Here is a 24731-nt window from a genome sequence, read left to right on the forward strand (position 1 = left end):
TTAAGCCATTCAAACCGTGTGGAGGAAAATTGAGATGTGATGAATTATTGTAGTTGTACAATGCTGGGAGAAGTAGTATATATATACTACTAAGATTTAAAGTAAATGAAGGCTACAAATCAAAACCTAATGATCGTTCAATTGATCCATATCTACCTTCAGAGTTAGCCAGCACAAATAAAGTCCAAATCCATATCCTAGCTAAAATCATGTTACAACAACGACTGCTGTTAATCCAACTCTCCTGCTGGTTAACATTTGTATCATCCGTTGCTGCATTTGTCGAGACAAAGCAAGATTGCCAAGCTACATGTGGTAATGTTAGTATTCCTTACCCATTCGGGATAACTGTTGGAGGTGAAGATGATACTCGGGGAGCAGGAGCGTGCTCCATTTATAGAGTTGGGTATGGCTATAGTGTTAACTGTAATACTTCTTATAACCCTCCAAAGCCCTTTATTGGCACAAGTAGTAATCTTGAAATATTAGGTATAACAGAAACTGAAATTCACTTAAAAACCCTTCCAGATATCTTATGTTACAATAGGCATCGTGATCCGGAGCTGAATATATCGAGCGACGCCATGAGTTTGTTTGAGACCTCGTTTACGTTCTCAGCCACAAGGAACAAACTATTTTCCATTGGGTGTGGAAGTTCAGGGCTTACCTCTGGTTACAAGCTGGCTGAGAAGGTTCAGCCCACCTCCTCCTCGTGTGATGCATGGTGTGACACTTTGGAAGACGTGAACGAAGAAACTTGCGATGGCGGTGGGTGCTGCCAGGTTAGCATCGCAAAGGGGCTAAAAGAAATTGAGGCTGATTTGTTGTGGAAACCTAATACTACTGACACAAACTTGTTATCCTTCAACCCCTGCAGTTACACTTTTGTAGCTGATTATGAACAGTTCACGTTTTCTGCATCGGATCTTACGGCTGAACCGACCAGAGATATTCCTATTCTTGTTGATTGGGCAATAGGGACTACGACATGTGAAGAATCACAAATGAATTTAACCACTTTTGCATGCCAGGAAAATACTCATTGCAGCGATTCAGGCAACAATCCCGGGTATCGCTGCACTTGCAATGAAGGTTACAAGGGGAAGTGGGGAACCCTTATCTTAGTCCCGGATGCAGAGGTATGTGAGTATCTCTAGATGATCTTCTACCTGCCTTCCGTAATTAGTTGGAGTTCCATCATAGTTTGAGGGCCATACATTTCCTTCTTCAAATCTATACTTTTCGCAATTTTACAAAAGAGCTAACGTATGTACGATTGTGGTACGGGTGCAACTTAACAGATGTGAATGAGTGTGAGGATCAAAACAACAATCCGTGTGTAGAGATATGCATCAATACCAACGGGAGCTTCAATTGTGCATGTCCAGAGGGCAGTCATGGAGATGGGAGGAAAGATGGGTTAGGCTGCACTAGAGACTCTAAATTTCTACTTATAACAGTTGCTCTTGGTACATGATCTCCTCTAGTTTATTGCATCATAATATAAGTATCACATACTTAACTACATTTGATCTTCAGGTATATGCATGCAGGTATCGGTTTAGGGTTCTTATTTTTGATAATCGCCAGTTCTTGGTTACACTTGATCTATAAGAAAAGAAAATTAATCAAACAGCGAGAAAAATACTTTCAGCAAAACGGTGGTTCCCTACTAAAAGGACAATTAGCTTTAAATGAAGGCGGAGTAGAAACTTCAAAAAATTTTACAGAAAAAGAGCTAAAATCAGCGACCAACAATTATGATGAGAGTCTGGTCCTTGGTAGAGGAGGCTTTGGAACTGTTTACAAAGGAACCTTATGTGATGGTCGTGTAGTCGCCATTAAGAAGTCAAAAGAAGATGACCAGAGTCAAAACGAACAATTTATAAACGAGGTTGTTATTTTAACTCAGATTAATCACCGAAACGTGGTAAAGCTCTTAGGGTGCTGTCTAGAGGTTGAAGTTCCCTTGCTAGTTTATGAATACCTTTCTAATGGCACTCTCTTCCAACATATCCATTCCGGCAGTGAAGTGCCTTCAATTTCCTGGGAAAGCCGATTGAGAATAGCCGCAGAAACTGCTGGTGCGCTTGCTTATTTACACTCATCCACTACTATACCAATAATTCATAGAGATGTCAAGTCTGCCAACATACTTTTAGATGAAAATTACATCGCAAAAGTTGCAGATTTTGGAGCATCAACGTTGATTCCTTTGGACCAAACAAAATTAGCCACAGTAGCACAGGGGACCCGAGGATACATGGATCCAGAGTACTTCAATACAAGTCAACTGACAGGAAAGAGTGATGTCTATAGCTTTGGTGTGGTTCTTCTTGAACTCTTGACTGGAAAATGTAAGAATATTTCTATCCATATAAAATATCGTGTGGGCTCATGTATTATCTTTTGGTTAATTGAGAATATTGCTAAGTATATTGGTTACCATTTCTTGGGCTTATTTCCTATATCTCTTCCTTGATGGGCGGTCGAGATTGAATGCTAACTCTAACCTTAGGAACCTCGGTCCTCCTTCTACCTATAAAAGGAACTCTATAGCCATCAGTATAGGGTTCGAGAATTTTATTATTCATTACACAAAAGGGTCAAGAAGGAGAAACCAAGATATTCCATTATATTCTGTTCTACGGGTGTGCTTGCAGCTTTGGAGGATTTCTTGGATTCAATCGATGGCTTCATCAGGTATTCTATTTTAACACGACTATGCGTATTGTGATTGTCATGATGTTCGAAGATCCGACCATTATATATATAAAATAAAACTTATATTTGGTATCGAGCCTGGTTTAGAACTCCATGATTGTCCTTGATGATTGTATACAGTTGTTGTGTTTATATCAATCCATAGTATGTCTGTTTGATTACTAATATTCATGTTTATGTACTATTTATATTTATAGATATGAATATTTTGTCTTACTTAATTGATATTCAATTTTGATTGATTGAGCAAATAAATCATGCGGCTATATATATATATTTTTAGATCATGTTAATTATATAATATGGGCTCACCTATAATAACTTGATATGTTTCTATGAGTATTGGATTTATAACATATAAGGAAGATTTGATGTGATGTCTGATATATATGGAAAACAACATGAATTTGTGTTTGATCTGTTAAAGAGCATGTATGTTGCTTGATCAATTTTTTGTGTGATAAGTTCATGATTAACATAGCCTGTTTTTTTTGGTTTATGCATAACGTAATCTAAATGTCTGTATAATGTTCGTAACGTATGCGGCTAGGTTAAACAGTATGTGCGTCAAATTGATTTCTTTTTCTTTTGATTCTGAAACTATATATGGGCTCACATGATGTTTTTATTAGATTTGTTGGGCTTGGCCCAATAGGTCACGTGTATTTGTTTTCAAAGGTCGGACATAAGCTGTACGTTTGACATAAAGAGAAAACTTTAAGTGTCCCTTTGACTTCTGCTTTGACTCTGACTGTTTGATCGTTGACTGGCTGTTTGACTTCCGCAGAACTGACTTTGACTTTTCGAGTTGACTGTTTGACTTTGACTGTCTGTTTGACTTCACATGTTGACTTTGACTTGACTTTTTGACCGTGGACTTTGACTTACTGTTGACTTTCACATGATGGTTTTGACTGTATGATTTTCGGTTCAAATGTAGCCTAACTTGAATATGTATAGGTTATTAAAAAAAAAAAAAACGTTTGAATTGTATGCTCTTTAGCTATCACCACAGTGATACTAAAGTATTATGTTATATTAACATGTCATTGTAAGTCTACATCGTTTTGTGCAATCACATAAGAATAACTATCACCCACAGGAGATGTTTGTTCAAGTGTTTGTATATAAACATAAAGAAATTAACTATTTAGTCATACATATTAGAATGAAAAGCTACCCACAGGTAACTCTAATTCACATGTTTGAATAAATATTATGTTTATCTATGTAACCATGAAAGGCATAATGTCCACAGATGTTTGTCTTTGCTTGCTTATATATGTGTGAATGTTTTTTATGACTTTATGACATGATTGTTGTCTTATTAAGATTCTACTCACAGGAGTTTCTTAATTTGTATGTGTGTGAGTTTGACTTTGTGTATCTTTGTCATGTTTTACAGCTTCTAGTTCTAAGTCTTTGCATTCGTATACTTCTTCTATCCCATTCTTCAATGGCACCAACTTCTCAGAATGGAAAGAGAATGTTGAGTTCACTTTGGGTGTGCAGGATATTGACCTTGCTCTCCAAATTGAAAAGCCAATTATAGATGATAAGAGTTCCACTGAAGATAAGGATCTCTTGAAAAAGTGGGAGAGAAGTGATAGGATGAGCATACAGTTGATGCGAATGCACATTGATGCAAACATTAAAGAATCGCTTCCCAAACCTAGAAATGCTAAGGAATTTATGGAAATCGTAAAGGAACGCTTTAAGACAGCGGATAAGTCTCTAGCTGGGAAGCTGATGGCTGATCTTACCACCATGAAGTATACCGGTGTAAGGTCAATGCACCAGCACGTGATAGAAATGCGTAGCATTGCTGCTAAGCTCACTGAGATGAAATTAACTGTGGATGAGAACTTTCTTGTCCAATTCATTCTCAATTCGCTTCCGCCTCAATATGCCCCTTTTCAAGTGCATTACAACACTATTAAGGAAAAGTGGACTGCAAATGAACTGGGAAACATGTTGGTTCAAGAGGAAGCTAGGCTAAACCAGCAAGGGCTTAATCAAGCACATTTCGTCAATCGAGGAGTGAATAATAAGCGCAAGCCTGCAAAGGGCAATAAGGGAGCACCACAGAATAATTCTGGTCAACCCGAAAAGAAGAACGCAAAGCAAGATGACAATAAGTGTCGTTTCTGTAAGAAACCTGGTCATTTTCAGAAAGATTGCACTAAGCGTCAAAAATGGTTCGAAAAGAAAGGTAATCCTTTGGGATTCGTAAGCTATTTTGAAACAAATTTGACTGTTAAAGAATCTTCTTTATCATGGTGGTTTGATTCTGGTGCTAATGTTCATGTTTCTAATTCGATGCAGGGATACCTTTCAACCCAACTCACAAACCAGAATGAAAACTTCCTTTTTATGGGCATTGGCAATAAAGCCCCAGTTAATGTTGTAGGCACCTATCGTCTGATTCTAGATCATGGATACTTTCTTGATTTAGAAAATATTCTTTATGTTCCAACTATTTCCCGCAATTTAATTTCAGTTTCTCAACTAGATAGAAAAGGTTTTCAATTTCAAATTGCCAATGGATGTTTTAGTTTGTTTAAAGATTATAAAGTTATTGGTTCTGGTTATCTTTCTGATGGTCTTTACAAGTTACATTTATCATCATCAATACCTGGAACCTATTTGACCATGCATCATAATGATAGAACTGAACATGTTGAGGGTAATTCCTCATTCTTGTGGCATAAAAAGCTTGGACACATATCTCGTGAAAAGCTTCAAAGATTGGTAAAAGATGGGATTCTACAGAACCTTGATTTTACTGATTATAAGAGTTGTGTGGATTGTATTAAAGGCAAGATGACAAACACACAAAGAAAGGTGCCACAAGAAGTTTCGAACTCCTTGAAATAATACATACAAATATTTGTGGACCCTTCGACGTTCCAACTTTTGGAGGAGAAAAATATTTTATCACCTTTATTGATGATTTTTCACGTTATTGTTATCTTTACTTATTGCATGATAAATCTCATGCTGTGAATGTTGTGGAGCAATTCATTACTGAAGTTGAGAGGCAATTAGAAAAGAAGGTGAAAATCATTAGGTTGATAGGGGTGGAGAGTATTATGGAAGCTATGACGAAACATGACAACATCTTGGACCTTTTGGTTTACTTCCCCAAAAGCTTGGAATTGTTGCTCAATACACAACGCCAGGTTCACCTTGGCAGAATGGTGTAGCAGAAAGGAGAAATCGTACTATAATGGAAATGGTTAGAAGCATGATTAGTCATGCGAGTTTACCCTTAAGTTTGTGGATGTATGCTCTTCGTTATGCTGTCTACATTTTAAATAGATTTCCAAGAAAATCAGTTCCAAAGACTCCTTTTGAACTGTGGAAGGGATGGAAACCTAGTTTAAAACACCTGGAAGTTTGGGGTTGTTCAGCAGAAGAGTAAGTTTATAATCCCAAAGAAAAGAAATTGGGTATGAAAACTGTTAGCGGTTACTTTATTGGTTTTCCTGAAAAATCCAAGGGGTATATTATTTATTGTCCTAACCATAGTATGAGAATTGTTGAAACTAGAAATGCAAAATTCATTAAGGATGGCGAAGTTAGTGTGAGTACACCAGTGCAAGAAAAATTTGTGCAAGAAATCAGAGTAATAATCCCTTTACCTCAGATTTATATAGATATTGTGACTCCTTCGGTTGTAGAACCGATTGATGATGAAATAACACAAATAACGGCACCGGAGCTTCATGATGAGACTATTGTCACTGAAGAAATTGTAGAACAACCACAAGAAGTAGCCTTAAGAAGATCTACTAGAGAACGGAAAAGGGATATTTCTGATGATTATTTGGTTTATCTACAAGAATCGGATTTTGATTTAGGGATTATGAAAGATCCAGTTTCTTATTCACAAGCTATCAAGTGTAGTAATTCTGATAAATGGATTAATGCTACGAAAGTAGAGAAAAATTCGATGGATGATAATAGAGTCTGGGAATACGTTGAATTTCCTGAAGGACACAAAGCAATCGGGTGTAAATGGGTCTTTAAGACCAAACGCGGTGCTAATGGCAATATTCAATGTTATAAAGCTATACTTGTAGACAAAGGTTTCACTCAGAAAGATGGCATTGATTACAAAGAGACCTTTTCTCCCGTGTCAAAGAAAGACTCTCACAGAATTATTCTGGCATTAGTAGCTCAATATGACCTTGATTTACATCAAATGGATGTGAAAACAACTTTTCTTAATGGTGAGCTTGAGGAAGATATTTACATGTGTCAACCTGAAGGTTTTGTCTTAGAAGGACAGGAACACATGCTCTGCAAACTTAAGAAATCAATTTATGGATTTAAGCAAGCCTCCAAGCAGTGGTATCTAAAATTCAACGAAACCATTCAAAAATTTGGTTTTGAAGAAAATGTTGTAGTTCCATGCATATATCTCAAGATCAGTGGGAGGAAGTTCATATTTTTGGTATTGTATGTAGATGACATACTACTTGCGAGTAGTGATCTTGGTCTTATGCATGAAACTAAGGAATATCTCTCGAAGAATTTTGAAATGAAAGATATGGGTGAGGCTTCTTATGTGATTGGTATAGAAATATCCCGTGATAGATCACTTGGAACATTATCAATCTCACAGAAAGTATATATCGAAAGAATTCTAGAGAGGTTTGAGATGAATGCATGTAAGCCAAGTATAGTTCCGGTTTCTAAAGGAGAAAAGTTTGGACTCAATCTTTGTCCTAAGAATGAACTGGAACGTAAGAAAATGGATAAAATCTCTTATGCTTCTGTGGTGGGAAGTTTAATGTATGCTCAAGTTTGCACACGACCAGATATCAGCTATATAGTTGGTATTCTGGAAAGATACCTTGTGAATCCTGGAGTGGAACACTGGAAAGCTGCAAAGAAAGTTTTAAGGTACCTGCAAGGAACGAAGGATCATCGTCTCACATTTGCGAAGTCAGATCAATTTGAGTTGGTTGGCTATTCAGATTCCGATTTCATGGGATGTAATGATACTCGAAAGAGCACTTTTGGATATCTTTTTCTATTAGCTGGAGGAGAAATATCATGAAAAAGTGCAAAAGAGTCTATTCTCACTGGCTCAACAATGAAAGCTGAATTTGTAGCATGTTATGAGGCTACAAATTACTGTTCATGGATGCGGAATTTCATCTTAATGTTTGGAGACCTAAATTTTGCCTCCGCACCTGTGAAACTTTACTGTGATAATGCCGCAGCAGTATTCTTTTCAAAGCACGCTAGATATACTAAGGGTTCAAGACACATGGATCTAAAGTACCTATCCGTGAAGCAAGTTGTTCAGATGAAAAAGTTGTTCATTGAACACATAGGCACAAAACTTATGATTGCAGATGTATTTACGAAGGCGTTACCTCCTAAGACCTTTCTGGAACATGTTGGAAACATGGGTCTTGAGGGAGTAACAAACAATTGGTTTCACTTAGACTTTTGCTTATGTTTGAACACTTATTGAGATCTTATTATTGTTATTGTTCTGAACTTATTTCTGTATCCACTTTAGTATACTTTTATGTTATTGGATGAATGTTAACAGAAATTGTTTTCTTTTGAAGACATTACTGGACCATTATGATATCCCTATTTAAGGTCTGATTAAGTAAGTTGCTTGTGTTGTGGTACATGGAAGGGAACATGTTGATAACAGGACAATGTGCCACCTCCATGACTCGCATAAGTAATTTGCTTGGTTAAGGTATTACGTTTAACCATTAAATATGTCTAGCAATTATGCGCGCTTACGTTTTTTTCTATAATTAACCATTAAATAAATTATTACATGGACCAGTGGGAGAATGTAAGAATATTTCTATACATATAAAATATCCTGTGGGCCCATGTATTATCTTTTGGTTAATTGAGAATATTGCTAAGTATATTGGTTACCATTTCTTGGGCTTATTTCCTATATCTCTTTCTTGATGGACGGTCGAGATTGAATGCTAACTCTAACCCTAGGAACCTTGGTCCTCCTTCTACCTATAAAAGGAACTTTATAGCCATCAGTATAGGGTTCGAAAATTTTATTATTCATTACACAAAATGGTCAAGAAGGAGAAACCAAGATATTCCATTATATTCTGTTCTACGGGTGTGCTTGCAGCTTTGGAGGATTTCTTGGATTCAATCGATGACTTCATCAGGTATTATATTTTAACACAACTATGTGTACTGTGATTGTCATGCTATTCGAAGATCCGTCCATTATATATATAAAATAAAACTTATAGAAAAAAGCCTATTTTTTCCGAGACGCCTGGAGAACTAAAAAATCTTGCTGCATATTTTATTTCTTTGATGGAAGAAGACAAATTGTTCCAATTTCTTGACGCGCGAGTAGTAAACGAGGCAACAACAAAACAAGTTATTGCAGTTTCCGAGCTTGCCAAGAGATGCCTTAACTCGATGGGTGATAAAAGGCCAACAATGAAACAAGTAGCATCAGAGCTAGAGAGCTGGAGAGGGATCGAGACAACTGCATCCTCTTGTCATCATGAAACAAATACAATCTTACCGACTGATCCAAGAGACCTTTATACTGCTCCACTTTTTGCCTCCACAACTACTGTTGATTCTGCGCAATATAGTTTTGGTGCAGGTATAACAGACTCGATAAGCATCCCTAGATGATTGTGTAAAGTTGGTTAATGGTTATTCTGTTGGCTGTTGCATAGTATGGGAAATACCATGGCTTCTTCCAACAAAAAAAAATGAAAATTTTGATTTACATACTCCCTCCGTTCCAAATTAGATGAGCTAGTTGTAGTTTGCACAATTTTTAAGGCAAAGAGTTAAGGAGAGTATTAGTATATTTAAGTATTTTTATAATTATACCCTTATGGATAACAACTAGTAAAACTTAGAAATGATTTATCTCTTAAACTCTACCACGGTTATTCGTAAACTTTATATCGTTGAAAAACATTTTAAAACACCTACGCAACGAATATAAACATGATTATCAAATTATACATATTTCTTATAGTAACAATAATCGATTAAAGGGTAGTTTTAGAATTACCCCTTGATTAGTAAAATAGCTCATCTCTTTTGGAACAAAATTTAAAACCAACTAGCTCATCTAATTTTGGACGGAGGGAGTATATAAGAACGAGTTTCACTGCTTACAAATAAAAAGCAAAATGAGTTTTGCTTGAAAATAAAAAAATAAAACGAGTCTCGTAATCGACTACAACCTTGCTAGGTGACCAGCTGAGTAACAGCTAGTTAACAGCTAAATGTGACGTGGTAGCTGAAGTGGCAAAATAAGTGGTTATTCATCTCAACCACGTCATTAAATCGGACAACGAACAAATTGAGATAAATTTTTACATCTTGTTTTCCGAAAGATTTTTTTTTATCCTCCCCCGAATCTGAGAAGCCATTGTATACTCTTGGAATAATTTGATTGATTTAGAAACCAGATCTAAGATCAAACGTATTGTTCTTTGCTGATTAGAAATTCTATTGTTTTTCAACGGAAGATTTCATAAGAAATTTCAAACCAATCGTGATGATAAGTACGATCATGCTTAAATTTTAAATCCGAAGACATCTCTACAACCCATGACTTTTCCAACTATTTAGATGATGATGATCTGATGTCTCTCTAACATTTCAAACGCCCCATTATTGGTGGATCTTAATTGCCTCCTCCTATTCCGTCCAAGGATCTCTACCTTGTTCCGTATGCGAACTTTCTTCTTTTAGATATCTTAATTTAGGAGATAATAATCTAACTGGAAAACTACCAGTTGGTATCACCAGACTTCAAAACCTTGCGTACTCGTTTATTGGTAGTTAAACCCTGTGAATGCCATGGTGATTTGATTTTGTTACGGTGATTTTGTAACGGGGAGGCGAAGAGAAGAGAGGAATCAAAAGAGAAATAATAGAGATTACGTGGATGACAAATAAACTTTCTCGTATTGCCAATTGGTGCCACATCAGTATGCGGTCATTCAGCTGTTAGATTAAGGTGTTAGCATAGCGATTTCGTAATCGACAATTCAATTCATGTGACTTAAACAAATTTTCTTATTTTTGAACTATTTCTTATTTTTGAACTAGATGTTAAATAAGAATTAAACAAAATTTGACCTCTACATGACCACTTCACCACCCTTGTAAAGGTTTTACAAATCCATGTTCATACAACCAGATCATACCAACCATTTAACTTGATTTAGTTTGAAAGAACTCCATGAGTTCTGTAGACCGGTCCAAAGTCAAACCCCAGTCACCTCGACCAATTTTATACACCTGTCAACTCAAGTAAAAGAGCTAGTAAGAGGTGTACCATGTCTAGCTAAATTTATTTACTAGGACAAAGTGAGACATTTGGCAATGCTCGGAGGTTCAACACTTGACAAACATGCATTCGTCATTTGACTTCATTATGTCAATATGCTCTAGTGGATTAGTTTCTTCTCTCGTCTCTCTTTAGCAGCCTGTCTAGCTATACTGCACAATTGATAATATCAATTCTGATCGCAGCTGGTAAGATAATTTTTCTTTTGGGTTTTGGTTTGTTTAGATTGTTTAATTTACCCCTTTATTTTGTTAGTCATAGAAGTAGTTTTATTTTATTGTTGCCTCAATTTTCATACCAAATTAATAATAGGATTTTCACTTAGTTGTGATCATAATAAATTGATGTAGTGGTATCACTAAGGTGATGGTTGAGTGTCACTGACTAATATTGGAACAGGTGGAGTAATGGGTGGTGCTCGTCATGTAGTTTATAAGGGACCAAGTATAGTAAAAGAAGTGATCTACGGAATTACTCTTGGACTAATTGCTGGTGGTTTATGGAAGATGCATCATTGGAACAATCAGAAGAGAACCAGGGAGTTTTATGATCTGCTTGAAAAAGGCGAAATTAGTGTCGTTGTTGATGAAGAAGATTAATCAGTATGTATGTATATTAGCTACATATCGATGCTTAAGTAAACCAGGTGATCTTGTACTTCTCTTTAAGTTATGCAAACAACTATATCAAACATTTTTGTCTCACGGTTTTCGGTTCTATCTGCTAAGGAGTAATGTCTAATAAGTTTTTGGCAATTTGGTTTTGAGAAAGAAATATGTGGTTAAGGTGAAATTGATTAATTAAGATCCGAAAGAGTCTTGAATAGAAACGTACTATAATAAAATCCAACACTGTGCTGATGGGTACCAGTTTACTGGGGCATCCATGAATAGAAATGCTTTACTGGGCACCCATGTATAGAAATGCTTTGCCGGGACTTGCCACCCGTAAAGTGGCTCCTAGTTTAATCTCTTATGCAGGGCTCACAAAACTATGAGAGTCGGGATAAATTTTCAAGGTTTTTCCTGGGAGTTTAGTATCACTGTTATCTTATCAAAATTCTATTACTCACCTCAATAAACAGGTATCTCCTTAGCTGTCATGGTCCTATATTTTTGAAGGATATTATTGGGGCGTCACACTTCAATAGAGGGGGTTCACTTGGATTCTTAGTGTCGAAAAAAATGGTTATGGGATATCCTAACACAAAAACAAAATGTCTAGATTACTCTTGAACTAAAATAAAAATTTAAAAACCTAGTATTTCTCTCCTCAATAAACCACCGGACGATCAAATTCATCACCAACAACCGAATCAAGAATTTGAAGAATCACGATTTCAAACACTCCAAGAAGAACTCATGGTTTATGTTAGGTATTAATCGATCACCCATCTTGTTTTTACTCGTTTTTGTGCTAAAAATAGGTTAGATTGAATGAAATCGAAGTCAAATTAGGGTTTTAATTGGGTTTCCGAAGGTGTTACGGTTGGCTTCGCTAACCGTAATAATAGTTTCTGAAGATATTACAGTTAGGTTTGGATGATTCCAAACCGTAAATCTAATTTGCATGTGGTATTCCCAGACGTAAAATTTGTATATCCAACCGTAGGAACAAAATCTAAATCACGAGAAAATTTACGGTTGGTAATGAAAAATTCGAACCTAGCCGTAAACTGAGTTACGGTTTGAAATTGTGTAAAACCCAGCCGTAAACTGGGATACGGTTGGGTTCGTAGTGCCATTTTTCCAACCGTAATGGTTCTACTACTGGGTTTTGTCTCATTGATTACCAGTTACGGTTTGGAGTTCATCCAAACCTAACTGTAAATAGAGGTTACTGTTGGTAACGAAGCTCAAACCCAACCGTAATCAGGCATGTTAGTCGAAATATCTGAAATTGTTTTACTACTTTAGCTAATTTTGAGCGAAATTGAACTCATGGAAGATAGCTCAGAGACATACAAATTCTTTTTTTTCTTCTCTCTAGTTTTTTTTCCACAAAAACTTTGTCCCAAAATTCACCAAGTATATAACAAATTTATTAGTTTATTATTATCTAATTAAATAAAATTAACATTAACTAAATAAGGGTTGTTTAGTCATTACAAAATTATTTGAGATAACGGGTTTTTTGATATTACTTATGAGTGATCCGTTTTCATCCTATTAGGTGACGCCCCTCTAATGAAATGTGACGCCCCAATAATAGCCTTCATGTTTTTGATGTTCTTATATTTTGGGTTTAATATGACCGAACAAGGTTTAAATTGTTTTGAAGTAAACTTCAAAGATCCTTATTCATAATTTTATAGTATTTTCATGGCAAAAAAAAAGAGTCTTGCTTAATTAGTTTTTAACATTTCAATTAGTTAAGTAAATTGATTATTAGTTGTTAGATTAAGTTAGTGAGATTCGATTAGGTTAGAACTAGAGTTAGTGTTTCAGAATTAGATTTTAGTTAAAGATAGAATAAGGAAAGCACAGGATAGGAAGCTTTGAAATTTTTATACTGAAATGGGTGATTGAGTGATTCTAGTAATAATTTTAAAGGAGGTGGATATAAAGAAAGTTAACGTTAAAATGCTCAGAATGATGATTTTTTAGATGGTGAATATATTTTTACCCAAACTCAATCTCATTGCTTAAAATGAGGATGTTTTGAGCCAAATAAGAAACACAACGATAAAGATTAAGAATAGAATGATGAAAATACTTAGGTATACCGTATAATGAGTTTTATTGAGCCAAATGAAAGGCCGGATCAGCTAAGGTTTTTTTTTTTTTTTTTTTTTTTTTTGCAACTTGGCATAGGCTCGTCCTGCCCCTGGCAGCATCGAGCCTATTCCTCTGAGTAGACCCGGCCCATTTCCCACAACAAAAATATAAGTATTTACATAAAAGGAGTATTTCATGAGATCTCCAAACTCGTGAGCGGAGACTCGATCCGCTGACCTTCTACTTGAGAGTCAGGCTCCTGACCAACTGGGCTAATCCCTGATAGTTCAGATCAGCTAAGTTGATAGAAGTTCCTCTAAGTGTACTGAAGAATAATTAGCAGAACCTACTTGGTAAACAGAAGTACTCCTTACCGATTTTTCCTTTTTCATGAGACATAATTACATCAATTATCTTGAAAATCAATTACTGTAGTCGGTTTTGGTTGTAAGAATTTAGCGTCAAAAAAATGCTTTCAGAACCGGCTAGGAGTATATATTCCAGAAAATGGGTCGTTTGCCCAGAAAAGTACACATCCCAGGTTAGATGGACGAGGAAACTTTCAACATAGGTCAAATGGACGGGAGATATTTAAAAGTGTAACTGACATAAATACACTTTACCTATCTTCTCTCTATTTTCTCCCCACCATCTCAAAAAAACAGCAGTCACACCGATTTCATCCTTCCTCTTCTGTATTCTCCACCACAATCATGTTGTTGTAACGCCGAAATTGGTTTTCTCCACCGTCTTCATCATCTTTATCCACCGTTTCATCATCTTTGTTCACCGTCCACATCAACAGTATCGTCATCTTTGTCCACCATCTACATCAACAATATTATCACGGCTGAAACTGAAGACATCGTTGTTAAAATAGGTTTCTCCGCCATGTGAAAACACCAACTCGAGCAGCCTAATTAGGGTTTGAACAAATCAATTTCACGAAATGTCACCTAGAACTTGTAAGTTCCCAAACCCTAACTCTGTTTTGATTTTATTTTCAAAATTGTATGTTTAATTTTTGAATTGGTTGAAGTACATGGTTTTGATGGTGGTTTTTAGTTAAGGGATAAACCGTGAAACCCTAAATTTATGTGCCTTTGTTCTGCAAAGAAATAGAGCCACTGATGAGCGTGCGCATCATTCACTAACGCATGGCCTGCTGAGTATCTACCATATGTTGTGTTTCCATATGAACTCTTAGTACTGACATGATATGACAATTAATTTCCACTCTCAGCTGAGTAGCATGAATTTTCCTAAGTGTCAAAATTAAGATGTGTGTGAAGATACTCAATCAGAGGCGTGCAAGTTGCGCCAGTGAGACCAAAGCTGCGTATCTCTCCAAGATAAAAAAAAAATTAGTGATTTTGTATAAACGTGCAAAATTCACCAAAAATTGGTTAATTTTGTGTAAACTCACAAAATTCAAAATTTCGACCTAATTTTGTCAATTTACAAAAATTAGGTTTTTGCCCCAAAAAATGGAGCCTGCATAATATCTTGATCCTTATTGGTCGAGACAGAACCTAGGAAAGATAGGAATTAGCCCACCATGAGGCCGGTAGGAGTAAAATCCTGCCAGGAGTCGAAAATTGGGAAAAAGAGGAAGCTGCAACTAAAACCAGCAGTAGCAAAAGGATCATAACCGCGCCACTTGACCGGACGGTTTTCCCTAACTGGCGCATATCCTGGCCGGCCGGTCATGTCCCCGGACGTTCACCGAACACCTCTCTTCCCTTTCGACCAACCAGACCACTCCTAGCCTACCTGCTTATCTCTAAATTTTCTACCACAGTGCGCTGGTGAGTTGCTTAAAATTCTTAAGGAATGAATTTCAGCTGCCCAGGACAGTCGCAAATTGATCCTGGGCATCGAACCTCGCCAGCCAATTTAGCCTAGCCAACAAATCTCGTATCCGACCAATTGAATACCTGGGTGACTAAGAGTCACCTGTCTGTCTCCTTGTCCAATTGGATTGTTCCTTGCTTACCTGGTGAGCTCTGAATTGACGGCTAAGGTGGGTTGGTTGCGGTACATATTTTCTTAAGAATTGAATCTTGGCCGCCAGTTGCAGAATGATCATGACTGTCCAACTTGGCTGGTTGAGTTAGCAGGCATAAATTCATCCTGGCGCAACCAAGCAAGTGCCAGGGAGACGACCTATATCCCTCTTCCAGTGTGACCAATCAGAACACTCGAAGCTGACCTGACAACTTGGTTTCACATCGACCAATCATATCTCTTAAACTTGGTCGGACGATATCCAAAAGGTCACCAGAGATTGGGCGAACATCTGGGAGGAATTGGTAAATAATTTTAGTATGAACTATAGGCCAAAAGTTTCGTATGGATGTCTAGTATAACATACTAAAAAATCACATTAATTGGATTAACTAGTTAAAATATACATCTTAAAAGGAAAGCTAGGTCATGGCTGAAAACTGACAGAATTCCTCCTGAATTCTTCTTGAGTTTCTATTGTCGGGATGTTTTCACCTCCTAAATGATCTCAAAACCTAAATATTCCCAAGTAGGAAGATATGAAATTATTTTTTGATAAGAATGGAGGGGGAGGGTCATCAATCCGAGTTCGTATGAATTCTACAGCAGTTTTGGTGAATGGTCTCACATCTGAATTTTCTGATTACGAAATTTCACGAATTTCTTCGCGTATTAACATAAATTTCCATTCACTCTTTCATTCAATAGGTGGGTTAATATGATTATGAGACCATGACTACTTCCATACTCATATATATCTTTCTCCACTCTTTCATGAACAATCGTCACACCTCTTGTTGATGTAGTGTTTGACCTGTCAGTTACTACCACCTGCTTCCTAGCTTGTGTGTGATTGGTCGAAATAATTAGGTCTTACAGACAAGACCCATTCAACAACGACCATATGGAAATTTTTCAATTCTGCATGTAACTTGCTCCATTTTTTTCTACAAAAATACTCGAGACATCAAACATGTCACAAACTGGGGGATGTTCATCATGGTATTGTCCTGTCGTGTGCAACACGCTCATTATGAGAAAGTGTCAGGAAAGGCATGAAAAAGCAGGGGTATAACAACCCCACCCAATATTTCGTTTAGGAAATCTGTATGGAAAAACTCCAGTATAATTCCAAGAGAATCAACTAGACAGTCAGACTCAATCAATGGAAATATATCCAAGAGTTTTGTATCTCTGTTTCTAAATGTAATCATAAAATCAAACAGATAGAATACGTGAGCCTGATTATTAAGAGAAACAACTTGAACGGTACCAAATACCAATGTTCAAGTGTCAATCAATTTATATCAACAACCAATGGTTGGATGATCTAATTGATAGAACTACGCACAACCTGTGATATTTCAATTATATAAACAAATATAATGCGGAAAAGAAATAATACAGATACCAGAAATTTTGCTAACGAGGAAACCGCAAATGCAGAAAAAACCCGGGACCTAGTACAGATTTGAACACCACGCTGTATTAAGCCGCTACAGACACTATCCTACTCCAAGTTAACTTCGGACTGGAATGTAGTTGAGCCCTAAACAATCTCACACGGATCAAGGTACAGTCGCGTTCCTTACGCCTCTGAATCCCAGCAGGACTCTACGCATTTGATTCCCTTAGATGATCTCACCCACAACTAAGAGTTGTTACGACCCAACGTCGAAGACTTTATAAAAAAATATGCCTCCCACAGACAATTCTATTTTGATAGATAAATATGTCTCCCACAAAAATACTTATGAAGTTTTGTTCCTCGTTTTGTTAAATCAAGGTGAACAGGAACCAATTGATAATCCAGTCTTATGAATCAAGTGCGCAAAGTCCTGCTGGGATTCAGAGGTGTATGGAACGCGACTGTATCTTGATCAGTGTGAGATTGGTTAGGGATCAACTACATTCCAGTCCGAAGTTAACTTGGAGTAGGCTAGTGTTTGTAGCGTCTTAATACAGTACGGTGTTCAAATATGGACTAGGTCCCGGGTTTTTTCTGCATTTGCGGTTTCCTCGTTAACAAAATTTCTGGTGTCTGTGTTATTTCTTTTCCGCATTATATTTGTTTATATAATTGAAATATCACAGGTTGTGCGTAAGTTCAATCAATTGTGAATCCGACCTTTGAGTTGTTGATTAAATTGATTGTCACATGGATATTGGTTTTTGATACCGTCCAAGTTATTTCTTATATTCAATCGGGCTCGCAAATTCCTATTTGTTTGATTGCGGATTTAATTGGGAAATTGAGATATAACTCTTTGATATATTTTTCTTAAGATTGAGTCTGACTGTCTAGTTGATTCTCTTAAAAGTATATTGGAGTTAGTCCATACATATTTCTAAGCAAAATATTGGGTGTGGTTGTTAGACCCCCGCTTTTTCAATTGGTATCAGAATAGGCAAACATGTTTAAGACCTCAAAAGTTTGTGTTTGTAGCGATCTGACTCTATTCTATCTCAATAAACGTACCGCCAGTCTTCCATGTCTCGAATTACTTATGGTGTAAAATTTCTATGCATTCCTTTATTCAAGCGTGTGATTTTCAATCACGGGTTTATGTTGTTAATGGCTATTTTCCTCCGGTTGTTACAGTAGGCGATGTAACTGTTCCAAAGGATATCGGTGATTATGATGTTTTCGAGATTCTTGCTGCAAAGCAAAATTCTGACGGATTGAATGCAATCATCCATGCCATTACCCCAGATCTTCAGCACCATTTGAATACGTGCACTCGGTCTAAAGATGTGTGGGATATCTTAGAAACCGTATTTGAAGGGAATACCTGTCAAAAAGAAGTTAGGCTTCAAAACCTAAATTCTGATTGGGAAAACCTTCGTATGGCAGATGAAGATTCATTTGATGAGTTTAATCACAAAGTGTCTGAAACTGTTAATGCATCTTTTGCGTTGGGTAAGACTATTCCTGAAAAGGACATTGCGGTGAAAATTCTCAAATCATTGTCATCTAGATACGATTTTCTAAGAAACATGCATCGTTGAAGGAAATAACCTTGATGCGCTTTCCAGAAATACTCTCTTTGGGAAGTTAAAGATCTTTTATCATGAGCATATATCCAAATCTGGAAAGGATATTGCTTTCAAAGCACAAAAGAACACTAAATTACTTGATAAAAGTAAAAGTGTCCTTCTGAGACTGATTCATCAGATGAAGATCTTGAAAAATCAGTCTCTTTGATCACAAGACAGTTTAGAGATCTTCTTTTGAAGAGAAGTAAACGGTTCACTAGAGATAAACCTAAGTCGTCAATTAAACCTCATAATCGTGTTCCTCCTAAAAACAGGGATACCGACGATATTGATGATGAGGATATACAACAGTGCTTCGAGTGTAAAAGTTTTGGTCATTTTGAAAATACACTGGAAACAAAGGACTTGCTGCAACTCTTGATGAGATGTCTGATCACTATGATTCTAATAAAGACGAAAAATCAAGTGTTGCACTCTTCTGTGAAATTGTTGATTTTTATAATTGTAGCAATACGTACATCAACCTCGATATTCTTCCGGGAGAAACTTCAACCACCTTGGAGGATATAATGGACCTCTCTTTGGCTACTGGAAATTCTGTTTCTAATTTTTCAGGCTCTACCGTTTGTCTAGCAGCCTGCACAGCTATGACTTCTGAACCATCCTCCAAATTGACATGTTCTTATTGTACTATCAAGGGTCATGAACTCTCTAAATGTTTCAAGTATAAACATAAGATAAGATATGTCAAAAAACTTCAATGAAGAGCAAATCGATTAGCTAACAAGCTCAAACTTGTTCAGAAGTCGTCTGAGGTATGTAATCTCATATCTTCTCCGAAGAAGTTAATTTCCAAAGAAAAATTTAGACCACTAGAGAAAAGAATACGTTCTAAGAATTCCTTTCAATAAGGTTATGGTGGACAAGTTATTGTTCACCCCGTCAAAATTTAAATGTGTTGGTTGTATATCTTTTCGCATGTGCCTGGTTCAAAAGAGACGAGAGTTTGCACACTTCAGGCTTTAGGAAAAGAGAAAAGAACTTCTTTTGTTTTGTTTTTCCATTTTGGTTGTTTTTCATTATATTGGAATTATTCCATCTTTTCATATCTAATTGATATTGAAAGGGATTTTCTCTGTTTGATCAATAATATAGGGTTAAATTCGATAATTCTGCCTTCTTTAGGGGTGTGAGTTGTGCGTACGTGAATCCTTTTGGTGCATAAAGGTTCTGTAACCCTACATACTTTTTTCCTTCTCTGAAAACTCTTTTTTATCACAAGATTGCTTGTTGAGTCTGATTTGTGAATTCCTCTCACAATCTCATAATGGTATGGAAAATCCAAGCATTATGTCTTCTGATGGAAAAGATGTTAATATGATTGTTAAGCCATCAATCACGAAGGAAAAAAAAAATCTCATGTACCTTCAACTTTGAAAAGAAAAAGGAGGAATGTGAGGAAACTAAGATTTGTTACTTCTAATCTACAGAAGTTTTCTGGGGTTCTTGAAGAGTTGAAGGAAACAAGAAAGGAGATTCAGCAAATAAAGGCTTTTGTCTTGAGGACTCTTGAAATTCAGAAGGCCCTGGTTCGGCATCAGTCTAGAAGGTTTGTTGGGATTGACTCATTTCTTCATGAATCTTATGTTCCTATGGCTGTTGACGACAAGGAGTTCGGGGACGATAAAGAATTTTTTAGAGGCCTTAATGTCTAGGAAACTTCTTATGAGAATTTATTCTTGTGTTTTAAGAAGGATAACTAGGGTTTGGAATAGCCATTATTGTGAGTACACATAGTTATTGCCAACGATTTTCATCTTGAAATGTTTTTAGATTTATTTATTTAAATTCTAAAGTTTATTTGGAAGATGATTTTGCAGTATTAATCTTTATGGTTTTATATATTGCAACTTGTTATGGGATATGTGTGTTTGCGTCCGTGAACTATGATTGTCCCATATATGTCAAAAGTTAAACCTATTATGTCGTTATGCAAATATTGATGGAAGATAGGATGAACTTTTGATTGCAAAGATTAAGTCTATTATATATCTTTATGCAAATATTGATGAAAAATAGAATGAATCTTTGAATATTCTGCAGTATTGGTCTTTCCATGATCCACATCTTTGTGTATGTATTGTGCGGCTCCGTAAGTTTTCTTATGTCGAGCATTTCCGATTAAATTAATCATGGGTTCTCTTGTAGTTAATTTAATTGAGTATTTTGGATACAAATTCATGTTTAATGTGATTTGTTAATGTCCAAAGAAATCCTTCTTTTCTTGTAAAAGTAAGGTCGCTCTTGTTTTTCTTTCGGGAATGACATTTTATGGGGGAGAGTTCTTAATTGAACTTGTGCGTAATTGCCAAATCTTTGTGGGGAGTGCGGTTGTGGAATATTGTAGGAGTTTTCTTGTATCTTTATAAACTCCTTGATGAATACACTAGTTTTGAATATGTGAAATCATCGAAACAAAGTTGATATGTTCACTTTTAGTCATGAATAATCTCTTTGATAATTTCATTATGATCCCACTAGTTTTCGTACCTTTGCCAATTTATATTGACAAAAAGCGGGAGAATTAATGTGTAGTTCACACTAAAAATACATATGGTTTACGGATCATTATGTAAGGGGGAGTGGTTTCCATGTGAGATGGAGTATTGACTAAGGGGAAATGATACATATCACCATAGTATTGTTATCAAAGTTGTGATACAATTGGACTTTGATGTTGTGTGATAATATTGTGACACTGTATAACAATGATTGAGAGCTACTGTTTTCTCATTGCTATAGCTACGGATCTTCAACAACTATGATGTCGAGTTGAACACATTCAGAAATCACTGGAGTACTTGGAAGTGACGCATATTTCGAGTAATGTTGAAGAACCAAGGAGATCAAGCATTTGGATTGAGAGCTAGAAACTTTATTTATTTTGTAATCCATATGTATTGATAGTTTTGTCACTAAAATTGACAAATGGGGAGATTGTTAGCGCACTGCTCGGTCGAACTCGCAAGCCTTCCTATCTCAAGTTTGTTTGTCAAGTTTACTTGCCAAAAATCTAAGTCTTGATTTCTTGTCTACTTATAGCTAAGTCTCGGATTAGGATAGAAAGTGTAGTTGAGTATTAGACTTCACGACATTCATCGATCAAAGACGAAGAACTACTAAGGGGAGATTGTGGAACTTCATCAACAAAAGGAATGTGGAGACCTCATCTATCATTCAAAAGTCTATCTGCTCTATCTCCTATTTGAGACAAAAGTCGTATAGCTATATACAAATTTTATATTTCCTGCTGATTTTAACTCGCTTACATATTTCTCGAAATATGTGTTGGTAAGATTTCGCTTTAACCAAGTTCATCTTATATTCTTGATGAAAGTCAAAAGATGATCATGTGAAAATCGCCTGGTAACATCTTACATGATTTGTGTGAGACAGTCATTTGATGTAGACTCGAAATGTTTCGTATTGATCATTCGATCATTTGAAAATTTCTTTGAAGCTAATAGTTTGTGTGAGACAGCTACTGTCGTCTTCCGAGAATGTTTCAATGATTGAAATGGGAGTTTATAACAATTAGATATAAACATAGTACGCGTACTTTCATATTTGTAATCCAAGTCCGGGAACCATGGTATGCATACCAGTATGCGTGCTGATTGGTTTAGTAAAGGTCCGAGAACCAAGTACGCATACCGATACGCATACTGGCGTGAGGTTCAAGTTCCGGGACTTTACCGAGTTTGGTGGTATGCGTACCAGTTCGCATAATGGCGAATCCAAACTTAGTCCGGCCATTTAGGCATGCCTACCCGTTTGCATACTTGAGTGGGTTATGTTCTAAAATCGGTTTGTTCATGAACTAATACATTTTATATAATAAGGAATACAATATTTTGCAAATCGTGGCTATAATGTTCATGAATTGATTCGAGTGGATCAAAATCGATTTTTCTTTAATTGTGTCTTGTATACTTCTACGAGAATATAAACAATTGAAAAATTATAGAAATAGTTTCATTTGAGTCCTTTGAACTAGTTATGGTTAAGATGAATATGGTTGATATGAAAGTGTTCATATGGCTAACTCCGGTTAACTATTGTTGAGCCAACAAAGGTGCACACGTTTAGGTATGGTTACTCATATATAAATGAAGTCACTTTTCATTTGTGTGTAACAAGCTAAGTTCGATCTAACGGTTGAAAGATATTAGCTTGAGTCAAATCAGGTTTTCATCTAACAGTGAATATTGAATGCTTTGTTACCAAGGTAACATTTATTGCAAACCCTGATTTAAAGACTATATAAAGGAGAACTCTAGCAACTAGGAAACCTAATCTCCACACATCATGTGTGATACTAGTTGCGACTAGAGTCGATTCTCCTTTAACCTTAAGTTTTTCACGAAACTAGGTTAACGACTTGAAGACTTCATTGGGATTGTGAAGCCAGACCCAACTATTTTCTCTGTATTTGTGTGTTCTGATCTTGTTGTTTTCTATCGTACTGAGTACTATCTTCTATAAGATTTGCTCGAGATTTATTCTCCGATAGGAAAGATAAAAAGTAGTCACAAACATCTTCGTCTCATCGATTGTGACTCCACAATATCTTGTTTCGGTACCATATAATTAATATTATTTTGAGGTGATTGATATTTCTAGGTTGTTCTTCGAGAATATAAGTCTGGTATATCAATTAGTTCATGTTCACCTTGATTTATCGAAAGACAGAACAAAACTCATAGGTATATCTGTGGGAGACAGATTTATTTATTCAATAAACTTTTCTGTGTGAGACAGATTGGTTTATCAAGTCTTCGACTTTGGTTCGTAGCAACTCTTAGTTGTGGGTGAGATCAGCTAAGGGAATCAAGTGCGCAGAGTCCTAATGGGATTCAGATGCGTAAGGAATGCGACTGTACCTTGATCAGTGTGAGATTAGTTAGGGCTCAACTACATTCCAGTCTGAAGTTCACTTGGAATAGGCTAGTGTCTGTAGCGGCTTAATACAGTGTGGTGTTCAAATATGTACTAGGTCCCGGGATTTTTCTGCATTTGCGGTTTCCTCGCTAACAAAATTTTTGGTGTATGTTTTATTTCTTTTCCGCATTATATTTTTTTATATAATTGAAATATCATGGGTTGTGCGTAGTTCAATCAATTGTGAATCCGACCTTTGGATTGTTGATTAAATTAATTGTCACTTGGATATTGGTTTTTGATACCATCCAAGTTATTTCTTATATTCAATCGGGATCGCAAATTCCTATTTGTTTGTGTAGGATCAGAATCTCGCAACAATAATGCCTCAGCGTCGCAGAACAATTTCAGAAATGACATAATAAACGACGTCAGCTAAAATCATGAGAAAAATGTGATGGTCTTGCGAAAATAAGAGAGTTTGCGAGATTAAAATTTGTAAGGTTGCGAGAATATCGCAAGTCATATCCGAAAATAAAGGACAGATTAGTTGTCATCCACTATGTAATTCCCTATAAATAGCCGTTCAGTGGTAAAGGAAGAGGAGAGATCTTTTTCTGAGTAAGAAGCAAGTAAATAGGAGAGAGAAAATCTATAGCAGTGGTTATTCTTGATTCCTTTATCTTTTCTTGTAAGATTGTTCAAAGATTCATCAATAAAATTAAGATTGTTAATCTAAAATGAGTTGAATGTTAATGAAATCTTGTGAGGGGTGTACTGTAGGATTTCCTGCAACTACAAAATGGCGCTAGAAACAGGGAGGCTGAAGATTGAAAGTTGAAGATTGTTATTGAGATTGTTCAAATCAAGAAAGTGATTAAACAAATCAGTTAACCAGTTAAAAGAAAAATGATTAGAGTCAATGAAGATGACAAAAGATTGGAGTGTAATATGATAACAAAAACAATGGTTAATGAATTCCATGAAAACATCAAAGG

At 36.2% G+C, this 24731-nt stretch overlaps 2 protein-coding genes across 2 annotated transcripts; both read left to right on the forward strand.

Annotated features, from left to right (window-relative positions):
• Positions 1-209: 209 nt before the first annotated feature.
• On the forward strand, positions 210-9390 carry LOC113272305 (wall-associated receptor kinase 5-like). Its single transcript, XM_026522158.1, has 4 exons — positions 210-1143; positions 1302-1469; positions 1554-2351; positions 8990-9390. The coding sequence occupies exons 1-4, from the start codon at positions 210-212 to the stop codon at positions 9388-9390; spliced, it is 2301 nt and encodes a 766-aa protein (XP_026377943.1).
• A 1801-nt stretch (positions 9391-11191) lies between these two features.
• On the forward strand, positions 11192-11742 carry LOC113273710 (putative cytochrome c oxidase subunit 5C-4). The gene is made up of 2 exons (XM_026523346.1): positions 11192-11259; positions 11471-11742. Exon 2 carries the CDS (start codon positions 11479-11481, stop codon positions 11668-11670), a length of 192 nt encoding a protein of 63 aa, XP_026379131.1. The 5' UTR covers positions 11192-11259; positions 11471-11478; the 3' UTR covers positions 11671-11742.
• The last annotated feature ends 12989 nt before the right edge of the window (positions 11743-24731 follow it).

Source organism: Papaver somniferum, chromosome 4, assembly GCF_003573695.1.
Source record: "Papaver somniferum cultivar HN1 chromosome 4, ASM357369v1, whole genome shotgun sequence".
NCBI lineage: Eukaryota > Viridiplantae > Streptophyta > Magnoliopsida > Ranunculales > Papaveraceae > Papaver > Papaver somniferum.

Excerpts from the sequence above, each read along its gene's own strand:
- LOC113272305 (XM_026522158.1), top strand. The coding sequence starts at position 210 with ATGTTACAACAACGACTGCTGTTAATCCAACTCTCCTGCTGGTTAACA. Across the intron at positions 1,144-1,301 it reads AGTCCCGGATGCAGAGGTAT|ATGTGAATGAGTGTGAGGAT; the intron begins GTGAGTATCTCT and ends GCAACTTAACAG. Across the intron at positions 1,470-1,553 it reads ACTTATAACAGTTGCTCTTG|GTATCGGTTTAGGGTTCTTA; the intron begins GTACATGATCTC and ends ATATGCATGCAG.
- LOC113273710 (XM_026523346.1), top strand. The coding sequence starts at position 11,479 with ATGGGTGGTGCTCGTCATGTAGTTTATAAGGGACCAAGTATAGTAAAA.